General features: G+C 40.1%; 1 protein-coding gene across 12 annotated transcripts in view; it reads left to right on the top strand.

Annotated features, from left to right (window-relative positions):
* Nucleotides 1-2,644: 2,644 nt before the first annotated feature.
* The window catches only part of YAP1 (Yes1 associated transcriptional regulator), a 108,229-nt gene continuing 87,985 nt past the window's right edge, over nt 2,645-22,888 (top strand). For 3 of the 12 annotated variants that reach the window (XM_082628950.1, XM_082628952.1, XM_082628951.1), the window contains exons 1-2: nt 2,649-3,536; nt 6,367-6,617. In XM_082628950.1, the coding sequence (XP_082485076.1) occupies nt 3,213-3,536; nt 6,367-6,617 (575 nt within the window). In that variant the 5' untranslated portion in view covers nt 2,649-3,212. Of the gene's footprint in view, nt 3,537-6,366; nt 6,618-22,888 lie in introns of all 12 variants that reach the window. The other 9 variants (XM_082628957.1, XM_082628955.1, XM_082628958.1 and 6 more) reach the window with 7 other exon arrangements.

Consider the following 22,888-nt stretch of genomic DNA (forward strand, 5'->3'; position numbering starts at 1 on the left):
ATGAGAGGCTGAAGCAATGAGTTATGATTTCTAAACTGAATTGGGAAAGAAGTGAAAACAGGAGTGATAGGTTCGTAGAAGAGAGAGAAGTTAATAATAAATGAGGTATGAGTAATTAAGGGAATAGTATAACATAGTTTGATTTCACAACTGGAGTATTTCTGGATGATGGTGGGGTGTGGACAGATAAAGTAGAGAAGAGGGTCCATTGTAGTTGAGAAGGCAAGTCATTGTAAGATTAGTGTTTTCAGATAGTGATCTACATGGACTTGAAAATGATCCAGGATAACCTGGGTCTTTGTATGAAGAAGGCAACTCCTTATCTCAAGGTGCCTTGGATTGATAATTGCTCTAAAAGTGGGGCTGGAGAGGAAGAGAGGGGACGAAGGATTGAATCTATGTTATCTCTATCCCTTACTAACCTGTGACTGAAATTTTTGTAGATCAGGAATATTCAATTACAAAATCTTGGTTGATGCTACAGAGGTGCTTACAGAACATAACATCACTCCAAACAGCCTTTAAATCCACTTATCAAAGTAATTTTGTTCTCAGTTGAATGGCAGGTGAAACAATATTGAACAAAGCAACCTCTGCTGTACCCTAAGCCCTTTAATTATAGTGTTCATGGTAATACTCTAGTGAAGGGACAGCTTCCATTACAATCCCAGGTTTTCAAGCACTTTGGTTCTTAAAAAATTGTTTTTTCAGTTGGAAATTGTAATGCATAGTTTCTGCCCAAAGGCTTTGTTTGTGTGGATTGATTATTAGATGGGACAGGAAGGGACTGCCAACAGGGTCCCTGAGAGGGACTGCTGCAAAGGAGAGGCCATGTCACTACATGTGAAGTAATCTGTGAACACGGCAAAACAACGATAGCTGACGTTTATGCGGATCTCACTACACACCCAAAACTGCGCTAAGTACTTGCTTTATGTCCATTGACTCATTTAATTGTCTCAACATATGAAGTAGGTGTCATTACCTGACCCCAATATTAAAGAAATTAAAGAATAGGAAATAAGTAACATGTCCGATGTCACAGAGCTAGTAAATTGTGGAACTGGGATCTGAACTCAGATCTCTGGAACTCCAGAACCTATAAATCTGTGGTTAAACGCACTTGACATTTGGGGATGGGGGTGGGGATAAATATAAAAAGCAGTCATGGGCATCATGGAGGCAGATCCCTTTCTTCAGATGAAAGTGTAATCCAGAGCAGTTGATTAGAATCTTGCCGTAAAATCTTGAGGCTCTTTCCCTGGCCTGCCCCACCACACCGAGTGATACAGATCCCTCTTCAGATTTATCCAGGGCATGTCCTGGCTGGAGGAAGAGTTTATTTTTTTGCTCAGGGGACCTTTTCTTGTTTAATCCTGTTTACACATCTGTTTCACTAGCGTTGCAGACAAAATCATTAAAACAGGAAGCTAGTTTTCTTTAGAATGAACTAATGGATTTAAAATCAGAGTGATGTTGCATAACCCTTTTAATATACGAAAAATACTGGATTGCTTGAATGGACGCATTGTATGGTATGGAATTATATCTCAGTAAAGCTGCTTTTTAAAAAATCAGAATGTATGAATTAAAAAACAAATTTTGGGGAATTCCCTGGCGTTCCAGTGGTTAGGACTCAGTGCTTCCACTGCAGGGAGCACGGGTTCGCAAGAGGCGCTGTCAAACAAAAAAACAAAACAACAAAAAAAACCCAACAAATTTTCATTGCTTTTGAGTGATTTCAAGTGGACTCCCTGCATATATGACACTGCCACAAAGAGAACCAGGTGCCTGGGGTGAGCTCCGCACCCGTTCATTTCTTATTCGGTCAACTTTCAGAGAATCCACCCTTGTGCCAGGCACAGGGATAACAAAGAGAGGTAGGCTCCAATCCCCTCAAGGATGAAAGACAGGTACACCGAGGAATGCTTGTAACCGAAGTTAAACAATGAGTTTTTCTGTTGAGGTTTTCAAGACTATGTTTCAAGTCTGAGCACTAAAAAAGTTTTCACTTTTAAAAAAGGCAATTTTTGGTTATTTAGTGAATCACACTGAGTCACAGATCTAGTCTTAAAGCTTCAAATCACAGAAATCGTTTATCCCTTTCAAGTGGGTTTTGAATATTGAGTGGAAAAAAATCAAGTTAATGTTAAGAAAAAATGGACCCTTATTAAAATCAATGTCTGTTACGGGTACCATTTTAAATCCAACCTAGTTTGAGGATTTGAGCCCACACTGACACTCCAGTTAGTCAAGTCGGGCTAACGCGGGGAGGGTTTAAGTGGATTTACACGTCCCCTCCCAACTTCTTTCGGCCTTGGCTATTTCGCATCTCGGGGCGAGCTGGAAGCCTTTCAGCCTTTCCCGAGAACTGGCGGGGAAGGGGCCGGGCTGGGAGGGAGGACTTCCTGCGGCCAAGGGCGGCCGCGTTCGCCGCAGAGATCAGAGCTCCGACCCAGACCAGACCCAACGTTGGTCGTCGGGTCGGCCGCCCTCCCGGCGCGGATCGCCAGGCACGCTCCCCGCCGCGGCCGCCCCCAGGCCCTAGCCCCGTGAAGCACTGTGGAGGCCCGGCCCGCTGGCGGGCTGGTCACGTGCGGCCGGGAGGGGCGTTGGAGGCCGGGAGTCTGCAGGAATGTAGTTAACTTGCAGGGGAAAGTTTCCCTCCGCGGACGTCCGCGGATCCTGTGCGGGCGGGCGCGCAGAGGAAGGAAGAGCCGGGAGGAGGCGGAGCCGCGAGCGGCTCGGGCGGGCGGTTCTCTCAACTTTAGTTTTGGCGTCTGAGGCGAGTTTCTGTCTCAGTCGGGCGCAGCCGCCGCCGGGGAAAAGAAAGGGAGGAAGGAAGGAACAAGAAGAGGAAATAAGAGAGAAAGGGGGAGGGGAAAGGCAACTAGCTGTCCGGCATCCGTCAAGGGCGTGAAGGAAAAAAGTTCTCGGGCGCGCAGGTCCGGGGCTCTCGCAGCCCCTCCCGAGGCGCAGCCGCCAGACCAGTGGAGCCGGGGCGCAGGGCGGGGGCGGAGGCGCCGGGGCGGGGGATGCGGGGCCGCGGCGCAGCCCCCCGGCGCTGAGAGCAAGGCGAGCGCCGCTCCCGCCGCCCAGCGCCGCCGGCCCGCCACCCTCGCCGGTTCTCCCATCTCGGCCCGTCGAGCCGGGGCGCCCGGGCGGAGCCCTCGCCCGCCTGGTCGGGGTGCGCGTCGGGGGAGGGAGAAACCATGGATCCCGGGCAGCAGCAGCCGCCGCCTCAGCCAGCCCCCCAGGGCCAAGGGCAGCCGCCCGCGCAGCCCCCCCAGGGGCAGGGCCCGCCGTCCGGGCCCGGGCAGCCGGCACCCCCGGGGTCCCAGGCGGCACCGCAGGCCCCCCCCGCCGGGCACCAGATCGTGCACGTCCGGGGGGACTCGGAGACCGACCTGGAGGCGCTTTTCAACGCCGTCATGAACCCCAAGACGGCCAACGTGCCCCAGACTGTGCCCATGAGGCTCCGGAAGCTGCCTGACTCCTTCTTCAAGCCTCCAGAGCCCAAGTCCCACTCCCGACAGGTAACCTGGCCGCCCCTCTCCCCACTTTCCTGTCGGGCGGGCCCCAGGCCCGGGGGCGCTCGGGAGCGGCGGCCGCGAGCCCTGGCCGCGGAGGGGGGTTCCGGGAGCGCTAGTGAGGTGGGGATGGGGGCTCGCGGAGAGGCGGGGGGACTGGAGGCGCCCCGCCGGCCGCGGCTATGGGCTCCTCACTCCTCCCGGAGTCCGGGGCCGAGATTTGTTTTTCCCCTTGTAGTTTCTCTCTGCGGTTGCAGCCCCGGGGGGGCGTGCTTTTCCCTTCCCTTTCTTTCTTCCTGGGGTTCCCGGGAGGTTGGCGGGAGTGGCAGGGGAGGTGGGGAGGAAGGAAGGGGGTGGGGAGAGTCGGGCCCGGGCCGCGGTGGGCTTGCACAATGCGCGCGCCTCCGCGCTCCGCACCTTCGCTCCCTCCGCCGCCGCCGCCGCGGGGCCGGGGAGGGGGAGGGGGGCCTCTGGCATCTGTGTGTGGGTGAGCTGCCAGCGGCGGCCGAGTTTGTGAAGTTGAGCCCTGGGCCCCCTTTCCTTCGGGGCCTCTCGGTCCACTTCAGTCTCCTGGGGAGTCAAATAATTGTTCTCTTGTTTTCCAGTGTTGATTAGGGGTGGGGGTTGAACCAGTCCATTTAGTTTCTCGCTCTTTCTCCCCCTCCCCCTCCCAAAAGCATTTATTTTCTTCGCGGCCCCGGCGCTTTCTGAATACAGGATCCAGACTTTCCTGGAAGTTGTTTATGGAGTTAGTGCTTTCACCCCTGCCCTTAGCTAGCGCCTTGGAAGTCGGGCAGGCTTACCCTTATCAAACTTAGTTGGTTCACGCGTTGGCTTCCCCGTTGGAGACTATTATTTACAGTTTGCCGAAATGCTTTTATATTAGCCACATCTACACGTTGCGCAGGACCTGAGTTGAGCTTTACCGTGCTTTGGTTTTAACAGAAGCCTTTGATAACGCACTGCAGGTTGACTCATAGGCCGAGTCCTGCCTAGTTCAACTGTGATTAGAAGTTAATGTTTGGGAAGTGATGACTAATTCGAGGCTCGCCATTGCTCTTTAATTCTTATTGAGGATATGAACATGGCTGTTCCACATACACAACGTCCGATTATTTTGTCAACGTGATCCAACATTAAAGTGAAACTATTATGAAAGTGTTAACATTCTGACCGGTCCCAGAAGATTTGTTTAGTGTAGGTTTTTCTTTCTTTCCTTCCTTTTTAAAAAAGAGCTTGCTTCAGGCTAAACTTCAGCATAGGAACTTTGTCCAGAAGTTAATTGGTTTTCCAAATACTGCGATGTAGTTAGTCCACTCGGCTGTAACTTGAGTGGAAAGAACAGTTATCGGCCCACTCCCATCGCCCCTCCTGTTTGCAGCAGGCCTGTGGTGTGTTCTCCTGCCTCAGACCAAGGGGTTTTGGAAATCAGAAAAACTCACTTAACCTGCTGACAAAAACCTGGGTTAAGAAAGAGGAAGGAAAAACAATTTAGCAGCTTACCCCAAATACTTAAATTGATAAGAAGTAGACTTAGGTATGCTTTTTTCTCTTAGCCCTGGAAATGAGTTTCTGGACTCATTATGGGGAAAAATGTGTTGGCATTGCACGCCACAGTCTACACGACTATGCTGCTAGTTAATATGTTTTGAAAGTATAATACCCATAGGAGATTGAATTCCCCATTTTGTGGCATCTATAAACTGTAAAGAATTGCAACTAAAAAGTGTACTTATTTTTCTAGTAAATAATTGCACAGTAATTTATATCAGCAGTTTATGGATTCATACTATTCATAATCTACTGTAGTTTTGTTTGTTTTAATGCCTTTTTTAACCGTGTCGTGCATCTATAAGTTTGACTTTTATTTCTGCTAATGAGTCCTAATTCAAATTTATTCTGATTGGAAACTCAGAATGTACATGATTTAACATCAAGCCATAGATGCGTCTGCTGATTGCTTTTAGTCTTCCTTACTTGCCTATATGAATCTAGGAAATGCAAACTTTTTGATAATCAAACCCTAACTCTTCAGTTAAGGAATTTAAATAACTGTACTAGATTATGAATACTACAAATATGGGTTGTAAATACTATTGTTCACAAATTATTGGATATAAATTCATATACACATTTTTCCATCATGAAAAAAAGCTATTTAACAAATGAGAAAACTTGAGGCTCAGAGATTATGATATTGTTCAGTGTCACACTAGCCAGCTTGGACTAGAACCCAGAACTTTAGGGTCTGAGTTCAGGATTTTTTCTGCTACTACACAGTTGTAAATATGTTTGTAAATTCTTAAGTTATATTGTAATGGAATTGTTGGCATCTTTATCATCTAGGTACAAATATATGGCTGGGTTTTTATTTCATTCATTAGGAGGCTTTTAAGAATATTCGGATGTTTCTGGATCTTTTGTATTCCTTAAAAGTTGTATAAATTTTGATGGTTGCTTTATTGATGACGTTTGTCCATGGTGAGAAAAAAATGACAACTGTTGTGTGTTTAGGGCTTGGCTTGGAAAAAACATTAACTATGTAAAACCTAGTTTAAAAAAAAGAAAGAGAAAGAATCCATAGTTATATTCCTTGGGTTTTGTTTATACCTAGAACATTTTAGAACTTGGAAAAGCACCCACACTGCCTTGGCCTTCACGTAAACATTTAAAAGTATCCATCTGCAAACCTATATTCCTCTGTGTCAAATATTAAATGTTGAAATGTGCCTTTGGATTTAGAATTTCATTGCAACCAAATATCTATCTAAGAAATCTAAAGGTACTCTCTTTGAAAACAAATTTTAAGAAATCTTTGTTTTAATATTCCTAATAGGCCAGTACTGATGCAGGCACTGCAGGGGCCCTGACTCCACAGCATGTTCGAGCTCATTCCTCTCCAGCTTCCCTGCAGCTGGGAGCCGTATCTCCTGGGACACTGACACCCACGGGAGTAGTCTCTGGCCCAGCAGCTACACCCACTGCTCAACACCTTAGACAGTCTTCTTTTGAGATACCTGATGACGTACCTCTGCCAGCGGGCTGGGAGATGGCAAAGACATCTTCTGGTCAGAGATACTTCTTAAAGTAAGTGAAAATAATGGTAGGAGATAATTTTCTGGTACCAAGATATAAAATGTCATTTATTTTTATATTGTACTTAATATTTATGTCAAGCTCAGTTATATCTTCCATAATTTTTTTTTCAGTTCAGTATGAGCTAAATACCTTCTTTAGGTAATGTTTTGAAAGCTTTATGGATTCCTGGTTCATAACCTTTTAATAATCTTTATTTTGTGGCAATTTGGATGTTCTCCTTTTGAGTTTGTGCCAAACCTATTAACTAGCCTAGCTCAAAACTGAAAGGATACCATGAAGAATTTCAAATTGTGGGAGTTTTGGGGCTGGCATAGGTTTATGAAATATGTGCAGTACTACTTACCTTTTTAAATAGACATTTTACTGGTAGAAAAGAACTATAAAAATAAGGAGGAATTCCCTAGGAGTCTAATATTATAGTACTTTAGGTTGTGAGATGACAGACCCTTTAGCTGCAGTTTGATGTGATTTATCAGTTTGTTTTTCCCTCAAAGGGTAAAGAGAAATATGAATTTTCCCGCTTGATATACAAGCGCAGTGGCAAACTTCTTAGAGCTAGCAGGTCTTCAAAACAGAATCTCTCTTCTCTGGGAAAACAAAAACAAAGCCATTGGGTTATTTGTTTTTATTAGCCTTGTTTTTTGTGTGTTTAAAAAAATGGCAAAATTTCATTGAGGCTGAAAAGATCAAAATAGAATTTTGTCCCTTCTTGTTTTGAAATTATAGGTAGGACCTTAATATTTTTATTTGGTGTGTTTGGAATAAGTATATACAAAATGTTTCCTAAAAATAGTTATTATAGACTGAAATTGGTGTTTTCAAGAAGTTGCTTACTTAGTACTGTTTAATCATGTTGAGATAATAAAGTAAAAAACAGTCCAAGTTTTGATTGTGATCCGCCCTGACAGTCTACTCCTAAGGGAAATGTAACATTTATTCATTAGGTCAGATAATACAATAATGATATTGTTTTGTTGTGTGTCTTAGTATTTTATATTGATTGTCTTTTGGGGCAGATTGTTACTTTGCAGTGTAAGATAATAGTTTTGTGACAAGCTTATTTAGAAGAGCAGAGGAAAAAGTTTGATCTTAAAAAGTTTCTGCAGTTTTTTTGCCCCTTTTCCTCCAACTTTCTTCTTATATTTTAAATTCGTTTTCTGGTGTCCTGGTATCCATTTCAAAGGGTCAGGTTTCAACCAGAACAATAAAGGGCCTGAGACTGGAAAGTACACACAAGTCTGGCAGACTCATCTGCATGAGCAAGATTATTTGTTCTCAAGCAGACATCCAGAGTAAATGATTGAAAGAGCTACTAGCTGTGAGGGATGTGTCTTGAAGGGAAAGGAGTGGAAACAAACCAGGTTGTTAGGAAAAGAAAGGCTGTACTTTTTTGAACCTCTCCCTGCTGGGTCACATGCTGACCTGGGGAGATTTTTAAACAGCTTAATAGCTGGCTTGCCCCTCTCTTTTTTGGTTGATGTTATAGCTAAAAGTCTATGATTAAAGAGCAACATTTATGCTCCTCTTTTAGTCTTTTGTATCTTGTAATAATTGCTTCTAGGTGACATGGGCCTACATTTTTTTTATTTTGAATGATCTTTTTGTTTTGACCTGAAATGTTCTATACTTTAGTTTTTAGTTTCCAATAGTTCTTCCTTTGAGAAGTGTTTCTCTCAAAGATGGATTAATGAAGGGTATACACACACACACACCACACCACCCCAAGCACTCCGCTCAAGTGAGCCTGTAGCAAAGGTAAACTAGGACAAAATGATACAAAAATTATCCCATATGGGTAATGGTTACCATGGAGATGAAAAACTGGGAAGAAGAGAGATAAATATGAATATTCTTTAAGATTTTTGAGGGACTCTCATGTGGAAGTAAAATTAGATTTATTATATGAGAAACATGAAGATTTTTGACACCATGGAATAATTTTCGCATATCAAACCTTCAGGAATAGAAATGTTTTCCCTGTTAGATGGATCTTGGTCAGTAAAAGCAGGCAAAATCATGGATTATTTGGTACATGTCAGGAAATGTAGAGAAACAACTAGTTGTTGTCTTGTGACCTTAGATGAATGACTTTGAAGTCAGTTGGCCCATCCTATTGTTTCAAGGCAGCATAATTACTGAAGGATTATAGGTAGGCAACTATTGGGATTTTTAAAGCCCTGCCTAGGTCAGTGAGATTTTCTGAGGAAGACTTGTACCTTAGGTTGGCAAGTGATAAGGAGGAAGTATGGTACTGGCTACATTTATCAATGACACATATTCAAGTTCTAGTATGATTCTGAAGTATTTTTAAAAAGCTTAGTCTGTATATTGGGTATATTTGTTCTACTGAATTTACTGTTTAAAACTAATTTCAACATTGTGTATTGAGCTTTATTTTAAAAGAATTCTTTTATTGCTCTGAGAATTATTGCTTTCTTCATCTGTCTTATAGTTTTCCTACAGGAAATAGTTCTTCAAGTAGTTGGTCAACAACTTCCTATTTCTTTATAGGCTGCTGAATAACTTCCTGAATTAGTATTCTATAATATTTCTTGTTACAAGGAGTGCTCTTACTTCTCAGATTTATTTTATTGACTCTGATGCCTTGCAGCTATTACCACATACAAAGAACTTCTTGTGTAAAATGTACCATATAGGACCTTATAATCTGATTTAAGAAATCTCATCCAGCAATTTTAGAAGTGTGGAGATATGCATTGTTTTAATAATCTTCTAATTTTTAAGAAGTCATTTCTGTTTCATTTCTATTATCTATCATTTTCTGAATAACTGGCCTCAGTGTTTTTAATCCTTGAAGATTCAAGGTTTCTTGTGGCTGGGATTTTATTAAGTTATATTGAGTATCTTGATTCACAGTTTAAAAAGGTACTTTTTTTCAGAGATTTTTTTGCGTTCCACAGCATATAACTTAGCCAGTATTCCAACATTAAATGAACTTACCTTGCAGGTGTTATTAATTGCTACAAATGGTTTAATTCTTTTTCTTTTGACCATGTATCTTGTTTCAGAAATGAATGCTCCACTGCCCTAATTAAAGCTACTTCAGACATGTATCAATTAAAGGAGATGAATTAAACTGTTTCTTGTTATAGTAATTTGGTCTTGCTGCTTCTCCCAAACACTTGCCCAGCAGAAGACTATGAACACATACAGTGTATACATTGTTACTGTAATAAAGATTAGATGTTTTAAAAAGTAACAGTTTCATTGAGAGTAAGGCTGTTCTTTTTTTTTTTTTGGTTTCTTGCTATATCAAGTGTAACCCAAATGATTTCCCTTTAAAAATGAAACGCTTGGGGCTTCCCTGGTGGCGCAGTGGTTGAGAGTCCGCCTGCCGATGCAGGGGACATGGGTTCGTGCCCCGGTCCGGGAAGATCCCACATGCCGCAGAGCGGCTGGGCCCGTGAGCCATGGCCGCTGAGCCTGCGTGTCCGGAGCCTGTGCTCCGCAACGGGAGAGGCCACAGCAGTGAGAGGCCTGCGTACTGCAAAAAAGCTTGGGGCTTCCCTGGTGGTGCAGTGGTTGAGAGTCCGCCTGCAGATGCAGGGGACACGGGTTCGTGCCCCGGTCCAGGAAGATCCCACATGCCACGGAGCGGCTGGGCCCGTGCGCCATGGCCGCTGAGCCTGCGCGTCTGGAGCCTGTGCTCCGCAACGGGAGAGGCCACAACAGTGAGAGGCCTGCGTACCGCTAAAAAAAAAAAAAAAAAAAAAAAAATGAAACGCTTGTAATATTGCCCTTAACTGTTGATTAAGCTGCCAAAAGAAAAAAACAAACCATAAACAGTTGAAATTGCAATCACAAAACATTTCCCTTATATAATAAGTCAGTAATACTTCAGTTTTAAAAATCCGAAAGCAGAGTATTTCCCTATTTGAGGGAAGGACTGTCCCTGCCCATTTATCTTGCTGATTGAGGCTGAGTGGAGAAAGAAGATAAAAGTATGCCCTCAGCTCTCAGAAAAAATGCTTGCTTCTGCTCGGTGGGTGGGCACCCCGGGGAAGAATGGCCCATGGTGCCACAGTGATTTAGGTAGAAAAACGCTGGCGAAACTGTTGGATACGGTGGTAGAGAAAAAAAAACAAAACAGTCGGAAGACAGTGGATGTGACAGTAAATAGAACATAGAGATTAGTTTATTTCCTGGGGGAAATAATGAGTATTTTTAGAGTGAACTAAAAAAGTACTTAACCTTTATCAAACTAGATGTTTAATTTCAGCAAACTCAATTAGCTGCAAGATGGCAGGCAAATTTTCTTTAAAAAGTAACATTGAAAGCATGTTCCTCCCCCAAAGCTTCATGTTGACTATAAAGAAAAAAGCCTAGGTAATATTCAAATAGTTGAAACTTTAAAAAGTTTTTGAAACCCTGAGATCAGTCTTCATTAGTAATGTAGAAAAATATGTTTTACATTATAGTTGGAAAAATAATGTAAATTAGCATCCCCAAATAGTAATGCTAGTATGACTCTGAAATGTATTTTACCTTAAGACTTTTGGGAAGAGGTAAAGTCTAAACCTAACCTTTTAGTTGTCAAAATATGTAGTGAAGTTTAGGCTTAGGGCAAATCAAAGTGAAGTTGTTTTAAAAATCAGTTAAGATATAAGATTATTCAAACTTAATTTGCTACCTTCAGTAATAGCATAATTTAGCCATTAATCATGACTTGAAAGTTTAATAATAGTTGAGTAGCATTGTATAAAGGAAGGTCTTAAAGAGCCATGTGGTTCAATAACTATGGTTACTAAGTGATGCACTTTTTACAAGAAAGGCTTCTGATTCGAGGATTGATCGGAACTTCAAGCCATGAAAGGGACGTTGCTGTTTTTATGAAGAAGAATTGCTTCGTGGTTCTTCTCAAGTACTGTAGCACCACGTTTCCTGGGAACAAGTACTGCTACCGTGGAAGCACTTCTATTTGCGTAGGGCTTCACCTCTTCTAAAAGCAAACAAAAACAGTTTGGTGTAAAGCACAATGGTTTTTTTTTTTTTCCCTTCTCTTTAATATTTTACACAAAAGTGGTCAGTAGTTTAATCCTTATTTGGCTTTGAGCATGAGAAGAATCATAATCTTTAACACATCAAATAATAAGATGTTGTTTCTCTGAATAATGTTGCAAATTAACAAAATAATGCAAATAGGCGTATCTATTTAAAATATTGCTGTTTTCTTCCACCATATATTTTCAATGCTTTATTTGTGGTTAGTGCTGTTACTTACCTATTTTCACTTTAGTGTGCTTCTTTTTCTCCTCACAGGATAGTGTTAGTCAATAGACTTTTCAGATTTTTCAGCTGGGTCTTGCTTTGGGGGTGGTGAGGGTACATTTTGTTAAAAGCTCCTTTCTTCCTCTTGCAATTTCTTACTTAACCCAAGGTGAGGAGATTTTTGTTTATTTTTAAAGTAAGGTCTTTCTTTATCCAGTAAATATACGTTTTAGAGAATGAGCTTTTTGATACATGCATGAAAACTTACTATAGACTAGTTGATCAGGGCTTCAGAGTAAAAATGGCTTTCTTCAGAGTGCTACTTTGTGCTTTCACACAATTGAATGTGGATTTAGGAAGTTCTTTGAAATTTAACTTCTCACATATCCTGAAGTGACTGTAGTATGAAGCAGGGTTTTGGGAAGGAGCTAAACCCTATCTAGGAGGTGGGGGTAAGAGGTGGATTTTTTTTTTCTGTACAAGCATGAATGTGGGGTTCTTTTGTTTTATATTTATAAAAGTTCTTCCTTCCTTCGCTTCTTTCCCCAAGTATCTGATTTTGTGGATTTTTAATAAGGTGTATTTTTTTAATTACAAAAGTAACACATGTTCATTAGAGAGAATTGGAAAATTCAGGAAAGGAGAAAGTTTGGGAGGAAGCACCTAGATTCTTCTGCCAAGGAGAGATGGTTGAACATACTCATTTATATAGTCTTATCTATAAACATATATTTTGAAATTTAATTTTAGGGGAGTAACATATACATAGATTCAGAAAATCCCTTAGTGCTATTAGGGTTACAATGGAAAAAGAGCAGTTTTAACTCACTTTTCTTTATCTATGGCTTGCATTCTCCAGAGGCAAACATTTCCAACTCCTTTGAGATTTCCCCCCTTTTAAAAATTCCATATTTATAGAACATGCTACACTACCATTTAATTTTTTTTTTTTTTTTTTTTTTTTTTGCGGTACGCGGGCCTCTCACTGCTGTGGCCTCTCCCGTTGCGGAACACAGGCTCCGGATGCGCAGGCTCAGCGGCCATGGCTCATGGGCCCAGCCGCTCCGCGGCATGCGGGATCCTCCCGGACCGGGGCACGAACCCATGTCCCCTGCATCGGCAGGCGGACTCTCAACCACTGCGCCACCAGGGAAGCCCTAAAATTCATTGTAAAGATTACATTGTTTGGAAACTCAGTCTTCAGTGTGAGTGGTGCCCTTTAAAGTTTTGCAGTATAGTTGCCCTAACTGTCCTTTGGTCCTAGGAAAGATTTTTTTTATTAGTTCCTGGATAATTTCTTCCAGTCTTTTTAATCTCTTCGCTGTTTCTGTAATTCCTGCTTGTCAGACTAACTCTTGAATTTTCTTATCTTTCCCGCCTTTTGTTATGCTTTCTGGGAGATTCCTTTAACTTTAGCTTTTAATTTTTCAGTTTTTTTTCCCCCCAAAAAAGGTATTTATCATTCTTAATTTCCAGGGAATCTTTTCTGAGTTCATTGTTCCTTTGTTATTTTTAATAACATGCTGTTCCTATTTCATGGATGTAGTAATATAATATCTCTCTAAGGATATTATAGTGGGTATTTCTTTTTAAATTTTTTTTGCTTTCAATGTCTTAAGTAGGCTTCACTGGAGAGTAATATAACAGGAACCAGCCAGGCCCTGAAGTTGTGGGAGGCCCTAAATGTCATTATCTTTGTTAGGTTCTCTTGTAGTGGTCAGTTTTTCCAGATGAAAATCTGTCAGTCCCCTCTCCAGAGAGCATTGCTGGTGGTAGTGGGTGTTAAGATGGAGAGCCAGTGTTTTAGGGTTGAGAGTGTGGGGTTTCATCCTTGCTCTTGGCTGTGCCAGGTATGTGAATACAGATCCTCTTAGTCTACTTCTCTGGAACATAAATTTCCCATTTCCTGCTTAGGTCAGGGAGGGGGTGTGCAATAGGTTTTAAAAAGTTCTATGTAGGCTTGATTTTTGTGAATCCAATTTTGCAATTATTAGGTTGAGTATATAAAGTTGCCAGTTTTCTAAGCCCCAAACAGTAACTACTGACAATTTTATATTATTTGACTTAAATATTACAGGCTCACTTGTTTTTAACTAGTTTTTTTTTTAACATATTTATTGTTTGTTTATTTATTTGGCTGCGCTGGGACTTAGTTGTGGCGTGTGAACTCTTAGTTGCAGCGTGCCAACTCTTAGTAGAGGCATGTGGGATCTAGTTTCCTGACCAGGGATCAAACCCTGGGCCCCCTGCATTGGAAGCACAGAGTCTTAGCCAGTGGATCACTAGGGAAGTCCCTACAGGATCACTTTTAAATCAGTACTTAAATAAATGCTTTTACCAGGCAAATGATTACTTCAGTGACATTGGTCTTCATCATCAGTTTTGCTACTTTAAATCTTCATTTGTTAGATTTTTCTTAAAGCGGGGAACTGTGTACTTTGACACCGGGGTGCTTGGCATCCAGCAGTGTATGAATTTGTTCAGAGGGTTTGGATTCTGAAATAGCGTGAAGGGGCAGAGAGACTGGAGACTTAATTCCTATTTGTACATAGAATAATGGAGCTGATCCTATCTGTTTTTATGTCATTTTCAAGTTTTTTGTCTAGTATACACAACTTTAAAAAGTTGGGCTTTAAAGTAAAGTAGCCTTATGAAATCAGTGCATCTGTTTTCTTTCATTCCTTCCTTTCAGCTGGTTTTCATCAATATAGATGGTAGGATAAAGAAAATATTTATGCATATCTAAGTTAATTAAATAGTTATTGGTATACTTATGTAGATTAACCCCCAGAGGTGTATAACTTGGTTTTATCTTAGTTTAGGTTGTTGCTTTCCCTAGCAAGTGCTCTTTTGATAGCTCAGAAAAGTAGCCTGTGCTCTCTTCAGTAGGCTATTGTAGATGTCATAGAGTAACAGTAATAAAAGTATTTTTTACATATAAACTTACCATGGAGATGTAAGTAGTTAGAATTTTATGAAAACTGGGTTTAGATTAAAATGGATTCACCATAGGTAGTAACAGAGATGTGTTAGGACCCTTTGTTGTTGATCTCAAGTGAAATTTCTTCAGATCCACTTTTCCAGCAATCTCTTCCTTGAGTATTTAAAAAGCAGTTACATATGGAAATTTTTTTATAGAAGAAGAGGAAGCAAACCTTTTAAAATCTGCATAAAATCTTAATTGACCAATGCAAAATCAGACCAGAACACTCTAACATCAGAGAAGAGTGCTAAATGATACTGAAAAGGCGGATACCTGGGGGTTTTAAAAGGTATTAAGTTGAATGGGGTAGAGGAATGGAACAGAATTAACACAACTTAGTTAAACAAGTAAAGAAGTGTGTTAAAATAGCAAAGTACTAATGTTAGAAATGAGCTAAATGAGATTTCTGAGACCTTGCCTGGAACTAATCCTTACCATTGATAGAGTCACAGTTAAAATTTACCAAGCTCTCCTGGCTAATATTTTTTTTTTCTAAGATGGAAAAAAAAAAATCTGGGGAAGAGTGGGCCAAAATACAGATGTTTCTGTTTTTCCTCTACACATGTTCAGACTGATACAGGTTATGTTTCTGAAATTGTGTAGTCTGGATGAGCTCCAGATGATGTAATAGGATCACTGTTAACCCCTCCCCACCGGAGGGTGTGCAGACTTTCCTGTTAAGACTGGTACAAATCTCTTCTTGTGGGTGATACAATAATCACTGTTTCTAGACAGTGATATGTGAAATTAATATTATTGTCCTCAAACACAATATTTTCCTTCAAACACAGAAGACAAAGCATGCCCTTTGTGTACCTGTCTATTCTTCAGTTTTCAGTTAATGCCCATCACACTACAGATAAGAATTTGCCCAGCTCCTTCTACTCCCTCAAACGCAGGGTGATTTTGCTCAAAAAAGACCCACTTGGTTCTGGGTGGTGTGTGTTAGGTCACTTACATTAACGTGGCTGTGGTTTCTTTCACTCTGCTTATTCTTAGTTATCTTCTTTGAATTCAGTATATGTGCTTAGTGGTCTCTTCATTTCATAAACACTTAACCTCTTGGTTTTATGTAGCAGGCATTGTTTAAGGGTTCACTGGGTTCCCCTCTGTAGAGCTGGGACAAAGTTAATAATATATCAGTCTTGATAGACCAGGTGGGTCTCAAGACACCATTCACTGCAAGTCATCTTGTTTACCTTTTCATTGCTAACTATCTCTCAATGGAGAAGCTGTGGAGGCTAACTAACTATAAGCTCAGTAAAGATAGATTTTGCCTTCTCTGTTCAGCCTTGTGTATGTAGCTCTTGATGTATTTATTGGTAGATGATGTCCCTTAGGCTGCTCATTTATTTCAGTTTATTGGTTGATAGTCACCCTGATTAATGCCTATAGTCCCTGCTTAATTATTATTGCTGTGTAACTCCATGCTAAAAAGGTGCTAGAGTGTTTACTTGTGTATTTTTAAAGTTAATTTTGTAAATTTGAGATTACTCTTAAGCGCAAATAACTACAACTATTAAAAAAGATAATTGTGGGACTTCCCTGGTGGCTCAGTGGTTAAGAATCCGCCTGCCAGTGCAGGGGACACGGGTTCGATCCCTGGTCTGAGAAGATCCCACATGCCGCAGAGCGACTAAGCCCGTGTGCCACAACTACTGAGCCTACACTCTGGAGCCGGCGAGCCACAACTACTGAGCCCGCATGCCTCAACTACTGAAGCCCGTGTGCCTAGAGCCCGTGCTCCACAACAAGAGAAGCCACCGCAATGAGAAGCCCTCGCACCGCAACTAAGAGTAGCCCCCACTTGCCACAACTAGAGAAAGCCCGCGCGCAGCAACAAAGACCCAATGCAGCCAAAAATAAATAAATAAATAAATAAATAATTTTAAAAAGAAAGATAATTGCTTATTTTCAGGGTATAAATGAATAATAGTTCTACTTTAGGGTTACAAATTTGTTCCATGGACAGGGAATATTTGACTGCTTTAGAATTAAATGAATAAGAAATAAAATTATGTAGGTGTAAAAATGATACCAGTGAGTAGATTACTATGGGAATTCAGGGGAGAAGTAATGAGGTGGTGGCAGTGGGACCTCGAAGAGACAGTACTCAAGTTATGCTTATAGAATTAGCATTTTCAGCTCAATGAATGTGGGGGCATAGGAGGTGGGGAAACAAAGACAGCTGCAAAAAGATTTTCTGGTAACAGCCAAAGAGTTTGCCCTTCCCGCCTTGAATTATGTTTGCATCTAATATATTATGTAATGTTAATGTATTCTAATATAATATATTATACAATATATAAATTATATTTGCATTTACTTTCATCAAAATGAAGTTATTAATTGTGGTTAAATCTACACTCTGACCTTGGGCATTTAAAAAAAATTCTAATACCAAAACACTTGAAAAACCACTAAATGGCATGGTTTTATTCACTGCTTGGGAAAAAACAAAGTTTTAAAAGTGAAGACCATCTATTACAGACCATCATTACATGAACATTGTCAAATATAGTTGTATGCCGTATGCATTTTTTAAGTTTATTTTCATGTTACAGCCTATTTAAGATTTTTTTTTTTTTTGCTACTTTTTGACAATAGTATTTGTCAGGAAATGCTAGTTAAAAGGGATTGTTTTCATTTTTCTGGTACATTTAAGTTTAGCTTAATGTTTATTTGTTTACCAAGTAAACTTTATTAGAATTCACAAAATGAATATAAACCCTTTTCATTCCTTGATATTATTGCTGGACAAATTGAATTAATAGTAAAATATGCTGTTAAAAGGTACAATTTTTACTTTTTAAAGTTGGTAGGAAAGCTGCTGACTGAAACTTTTCTTTCAGAGATTTAAAGAAGTTTTTAAATTAAGCTTTAGAATTTGTTTTAGACAAGCAGAATCTGATAATTTAGTCCATTGTACATTACCAAAACCAAATAAACATTTGAGTGCATATTAATCAATTTTATTAAAATAAATTGTAAAACAAATCTGATATTCTGCCTATCACTATTATAAGCTAAATTGTGTCTTTTAAAACACTCAGATTTTAAATTTATTAATAAAACTTCTATGGGACACAGAGCAGCCAGAATTCTTTACCTAAAACTCAGTTTAACATGGTTTTGGAAGGATGTTGAGAGTTTCAGGAATGCTCGTAATTAAGAATTGAGTATAGTTGACAGCAGCATATTAGGCCATCAAGATTTCAGCTGTTTTATATCAAGCCACATGGAGGTCACTTGCTCTCACTGGTTGACTTACTAAACTGGGCTGCCATACAAAAAACCATGGACTGAGTTGCTTAAACTACCACCTAGTACTTCTCACAGTTGTGGAGGCCGTGGAGTCTAAGATCAAGGTGGGTTTCATTCTGAGGCTTGTTCTCTTGGCTTGTAGGTGGCTGCCCAGTTGGGCACAGAGGTTTCCTTACGTGTTGGTGGGAGCCTTCTAGGGGGATGAAGGCAGAAGCTGCAAAGCCTTCTGAGGCCATTACATAATGTCACCTCTCCTACATTCTGTTGGTTGAAGCAAGTGACAAGGTCAGTCAGATTCAAGGCCTTGGGAAGTAGACTGCCTCTTGATGGGAGGTACTGCAAAATATGGTGGCCGTGTTTTTCAGCCTACCACACTTGGATTGGAAGTTTTCTAAAAATAATGTTCAAGATCGGTGAGTTATTTGAGGCCTGAAAATCTCAGGGTAAAGCATAATGTCATCGGGAAAACAGTTTATACCGTTAACATGTAAAATCTCATTTTTGGTGAATAATATAAGTTGGTGTTTCCTCTTGAGATGCCATCAAATCAGTCAAGTTATTTATAAACCGTTCAGTAAGTTAGCCAGAATATGGGCTTTTTGATTACAAGTCAGCATTTATATTTAAGACCATGAATTCTAATTGACATCTAATTGTAACTCTCCTCTAAAACTTGACTCTGGTGTTGTATTTTAAAAAACTGCCTTATTTAAATTAACTTAGGCATGAACTCACATGGAAAATTGTAGCAGAAATGGAACCTGGATTTCCTGATACCTACTTGTGTTTGATTTAAACACTACATTGCTGCTTTCTTTCCCTACCTGAATTCAAGTAAGAACAATCTTCATTGTTATTGCAAATAGATTTGAGTTTGTTAATTGACTGATCATTGAATTTTTGTTGATTTACAGACTAGTAAGTTATCTGAATTATCAAGTTACATATATGTGAATATCTATAAACATAAGTAGTGCAGGAGGTATGAGTGCTCACAGTTACCTTAGAAGTTTATATTTATGGGATTGCTGCTTCTCCAAAGTGTTTTCTGTGACCACACCACAAGTGTCTAGGTTTCCAGGTTGCTTATGAATGGACATGTAGGAGCACTGCTCCACTGGGAGTTAATAAAGACATTCTCAAACATTTAATTTCAAACTTAGTATATATCCCTTTTTCTAAAGGCCTATAAAAACAACAGTTCTTTTTCCTTTTCATGAAATTGCATGATTATAAAAACTGACTTAATCCCTTGTAATTTTTGTTACCTAAAAGTTGAATTTAAACAGTGGATCAGATTTCAGCACTGTGATTCATACTCCCAAAATGAGTAACCTGGTTAGCAGGATATTCCTACTTGTTCTCTTGAGGGTTTTTTTTTTTTTTTTAAAGGTCCATGGTTACTCCTCCATTTTTGGTAGTGGAGTTCTATTGGGTCTTTGAAGAGGCTTTACAAGAAAAAAGAGCAGCTATTTTTGGAGCATTTCCTCAGGCCTGCAATTTGAAGCCATTACAGCAAAGTTGCTGAGCAAGTTGGTGATGACATGCCAGCAGTCACTAAGGCCCCCACCCTGCAGCCTGGGCAGAGTAAGAGTTCAGGACTGCTGCTGTGCAGAGTTTGCCCTCTTCAATTATTGTCAATTGCTTACTTTTTAAAGAGCGGGAGGGTTTCAAGCATTCTCAACCTACTTTCTTAACAGATTATTAAGGGACTATAGAACAGAAGCTAGTTTTTAAGTTTTCAGGAAATAGTTCAACATCCAAGAATAGAGTGACTCCTCCATCCCCCCCACTCCCTTTTAGTTAGTTAAAATCAGGTCACTTTATCAAATGCAGAACTTGTCTAGCAGTTTTGCTTAAGCTCACAAAAACAGATAACTATTACAGGAATTCCACGATAATGTATATAGCCTTTAGATCTGGAGTCTATGTTTGAGAGGAGTTTGATTTTCAAAGTTTAGGTAACTTTGTTGCCTACCTAACAACATTTCTCTATAGAGGTTTTTTTTTTTTTTAATAGTGATAGAAAATAAAACAGTGGTCTCATTGCGGTTTTTTGTCATCAAGGGATGAAATTGGATTGTCTAAAATGTGGTTGGAAGTTATGTTTGATTAGTTAACAGCAAATGATTAATTGAAAACCACTAAGCTTCAATCCACTCGGTAAAATTAGTAGCCGTTTTATCTTAAACAGGACACTTCTAATATGTGAATTTTACAAACTTTCCATTCAAACTTTTAAAACTTAGTAGCTTGTCTGTATTATAGTCTGATGTCTTAAAAAATTTAGGCGTTCCACAGTTGTCTTCATCTTTTTAACAAAAAAAAATCTGTATTTTCCACTGTTCTGGATTCAATTTCAGGAAAATTTTAAATGAGAAAAATCATTTTTAGCAACACCTATAATTTTAATTTTAAGAAAGCATCAGTTGATAAAATCAGGAATTATGTTACAAGAATTGAAATCTGCTTTTAATTCAAATTCTTTGAAAGTACTGACATTTGGAACTATGATAATCTAGGACAGTGGACCCCAGCCTTTTTGGCACCAGGGAACAGTTTCATGGAAGACAGTTTTTCCACAGACGAGGTTGGGGGGGATGGTTCAGGCAGTAATGCGAGCAATGGGGAGCAGTGGGGAGCGATGGGGAGCGGCACATGAAGCTTCACTTGCTCACCCGTCACTCACCTCCTGCTGTGCGGCCCGGTTCCTGACAGGCCTCAGACCAGTACCAGTACCTGGAGATTGGGGACCCCTGATCTAGGATATTTGAAATGGTTTTCTAGTTACAGACATTATCTATAAAAGGTGAGTTATTTCCTAACTTACTATGTCTCTACAACTCCCCTCAACGCCCCCCTCCGCAAAACAACCCATGATAGTCAACATAGACTAAAAGGAAAAAGAGAACAGTATCATTATAGGGTGACCTTCAAATTACTAGGCCTTTTAAAAATGGCACCCTAATCGCTGAACAATCCTCTTGAATTTCACAGTTAGATTGAGTGAAATAATGAGTTTCTTAATTGTGGTAGTTAAAATTGAGAGAAATTTCCTAGTTCTGTGACCTAAGTTGAGTTTTAGGACATTTCTATATTTTACTAAATGGTAGCTTTTGGGAAACTGCTTTTTGTATTTCTTTGCCCTCCGACCCCCTAGCCCTTTTCAAGGAACTGTTTATTTATTATTTATTTATTTAAATATTGCCACACATTCCTTTTTATTGATTGATTGATTGGCTGCATCAGGTCTTAGTTGCTGCACGTGGGATCTTTTGTTGCGGTGCGCAGGCTTCTCTAGCTGTGGCATGCAGGCTCAGTAGTTGCTGCATGTGGGCTTAGTTGCCCTGCGGACATGCGGGATCTTAGTTCCCTGACCAGGGATCGAACTGGCATCCCCTGCATTGCAAGATGGATTCTTAACCAATGGACCACCAGGGAAGTCCCCCAGGAACTATTTAAATGAAATACAAATTTCTTCAAGGTTCAGCTCAAGATGTTAATTAATTCCCCTAGAGTGTCTTCCTAGATTTTTCCTAGCCCCAAGTCTGCCTTGGATTCCCCTCTTCTGGCCTCCCGTGAACCTTTCTGCATCAGGAGTATGTTTTCACTTACAACCTGTTGATATTGTATCCCCCTGCACCTAGCATAGTGCCAGCACATACTAACTGCTCACCAGAAAATGTTGAGAATTGCTTTTCAGTGTCGTTCCCAGTCATTTTGGAAGCACTGAGTTATTTTCATCTGTTTTGATGCCTTCAGAAAGCTTCAGCACTGTGCTTGGAGCTACAGAACATACGGATTGAGAACCAAGTGGTCCCTGTCTCATTTAGGAGGCAAGGTGTGTGAAATAAAAATGGTACAAGGAAATGTGTAGTTGACTGCTAAGCAATATGGTAAGCCCTAGGTAGTCTAGATTAGTAACCCAGAAAAAGAAGAGATTGTTGTGCTGAGTTGTTAGAGGTTTGTAGAAGAGTTTGGTCTTTGGTTGTATTTGAAGGAAAGGGATGGATAGGATTAGATAGAAGAGGATTTTATTCTATACTGAATATTGAGTCCTTTTTTGACTTTGCTTTATTTGTAAATGGTTTTGTAACTTGACAACATGTGATTTTAGTAAAATCCTATGTCTGGTAAAAAAAATTTCCCTCTTGAATTTTAGTTAACTTGTTACTTGTCTCCCCCACTGGATATTACAAAGCCCAGTCAGTTCACCATTGTGTCTCAAGCACTTAGCTTAGTGTCTGGCATATAATAAATGTTTAGTAATATGGCTGGACGGCTAATTACCTACTCGGGAGCCTTGGTTTCCTCATCTGTAAAATTACTGGATTGGAATATATGATTTCTAAGAACTTTTCCACTTCTAAGATGCTGTGAAAATCAATGAAAAAATTCACAGAAATTCCCAATCTGTATATAAATGTTAAATTAACTTCCTGATGTGATGTTGTATTTACAGTGCTTTACATTTAGCATAAAGTAGACTAAGTTTAATATATAAATACCACCATTAAGCAAAAACACTTAGTTATGTTGGCAATAGGAGGGGTATATTTAAAGGAGGGATTTTTCTTATTGTGACTTAACTGTAAAGGAAAATGAAAAGTAAAAGAGCTCTAACAGTGACGTTAAGTGATGTAGGTAGAAATTTAAGATGGAATTGGTATTTAGGGCCAAAGGAGCTAGAAAAGAATTAGAAAAGAGAGGGCTGACCTTTCTAGATAAAGAATCAGTGATTAGTTTGGGGGTATGGTTTTGTTAAGAATACAAACTGATTCTA

Source organism: Mesoplodon mirus, assembly GCF_964341445.2.
Source record: "Mesoplodon mirus genome assembly, chromosome: 7".
NCBI lineage: Eukaryota > Metazoa > Chordata > Mammalia > Artiodactyla > Ziphiidae > Mesoplodon > Mesoplodon mirus.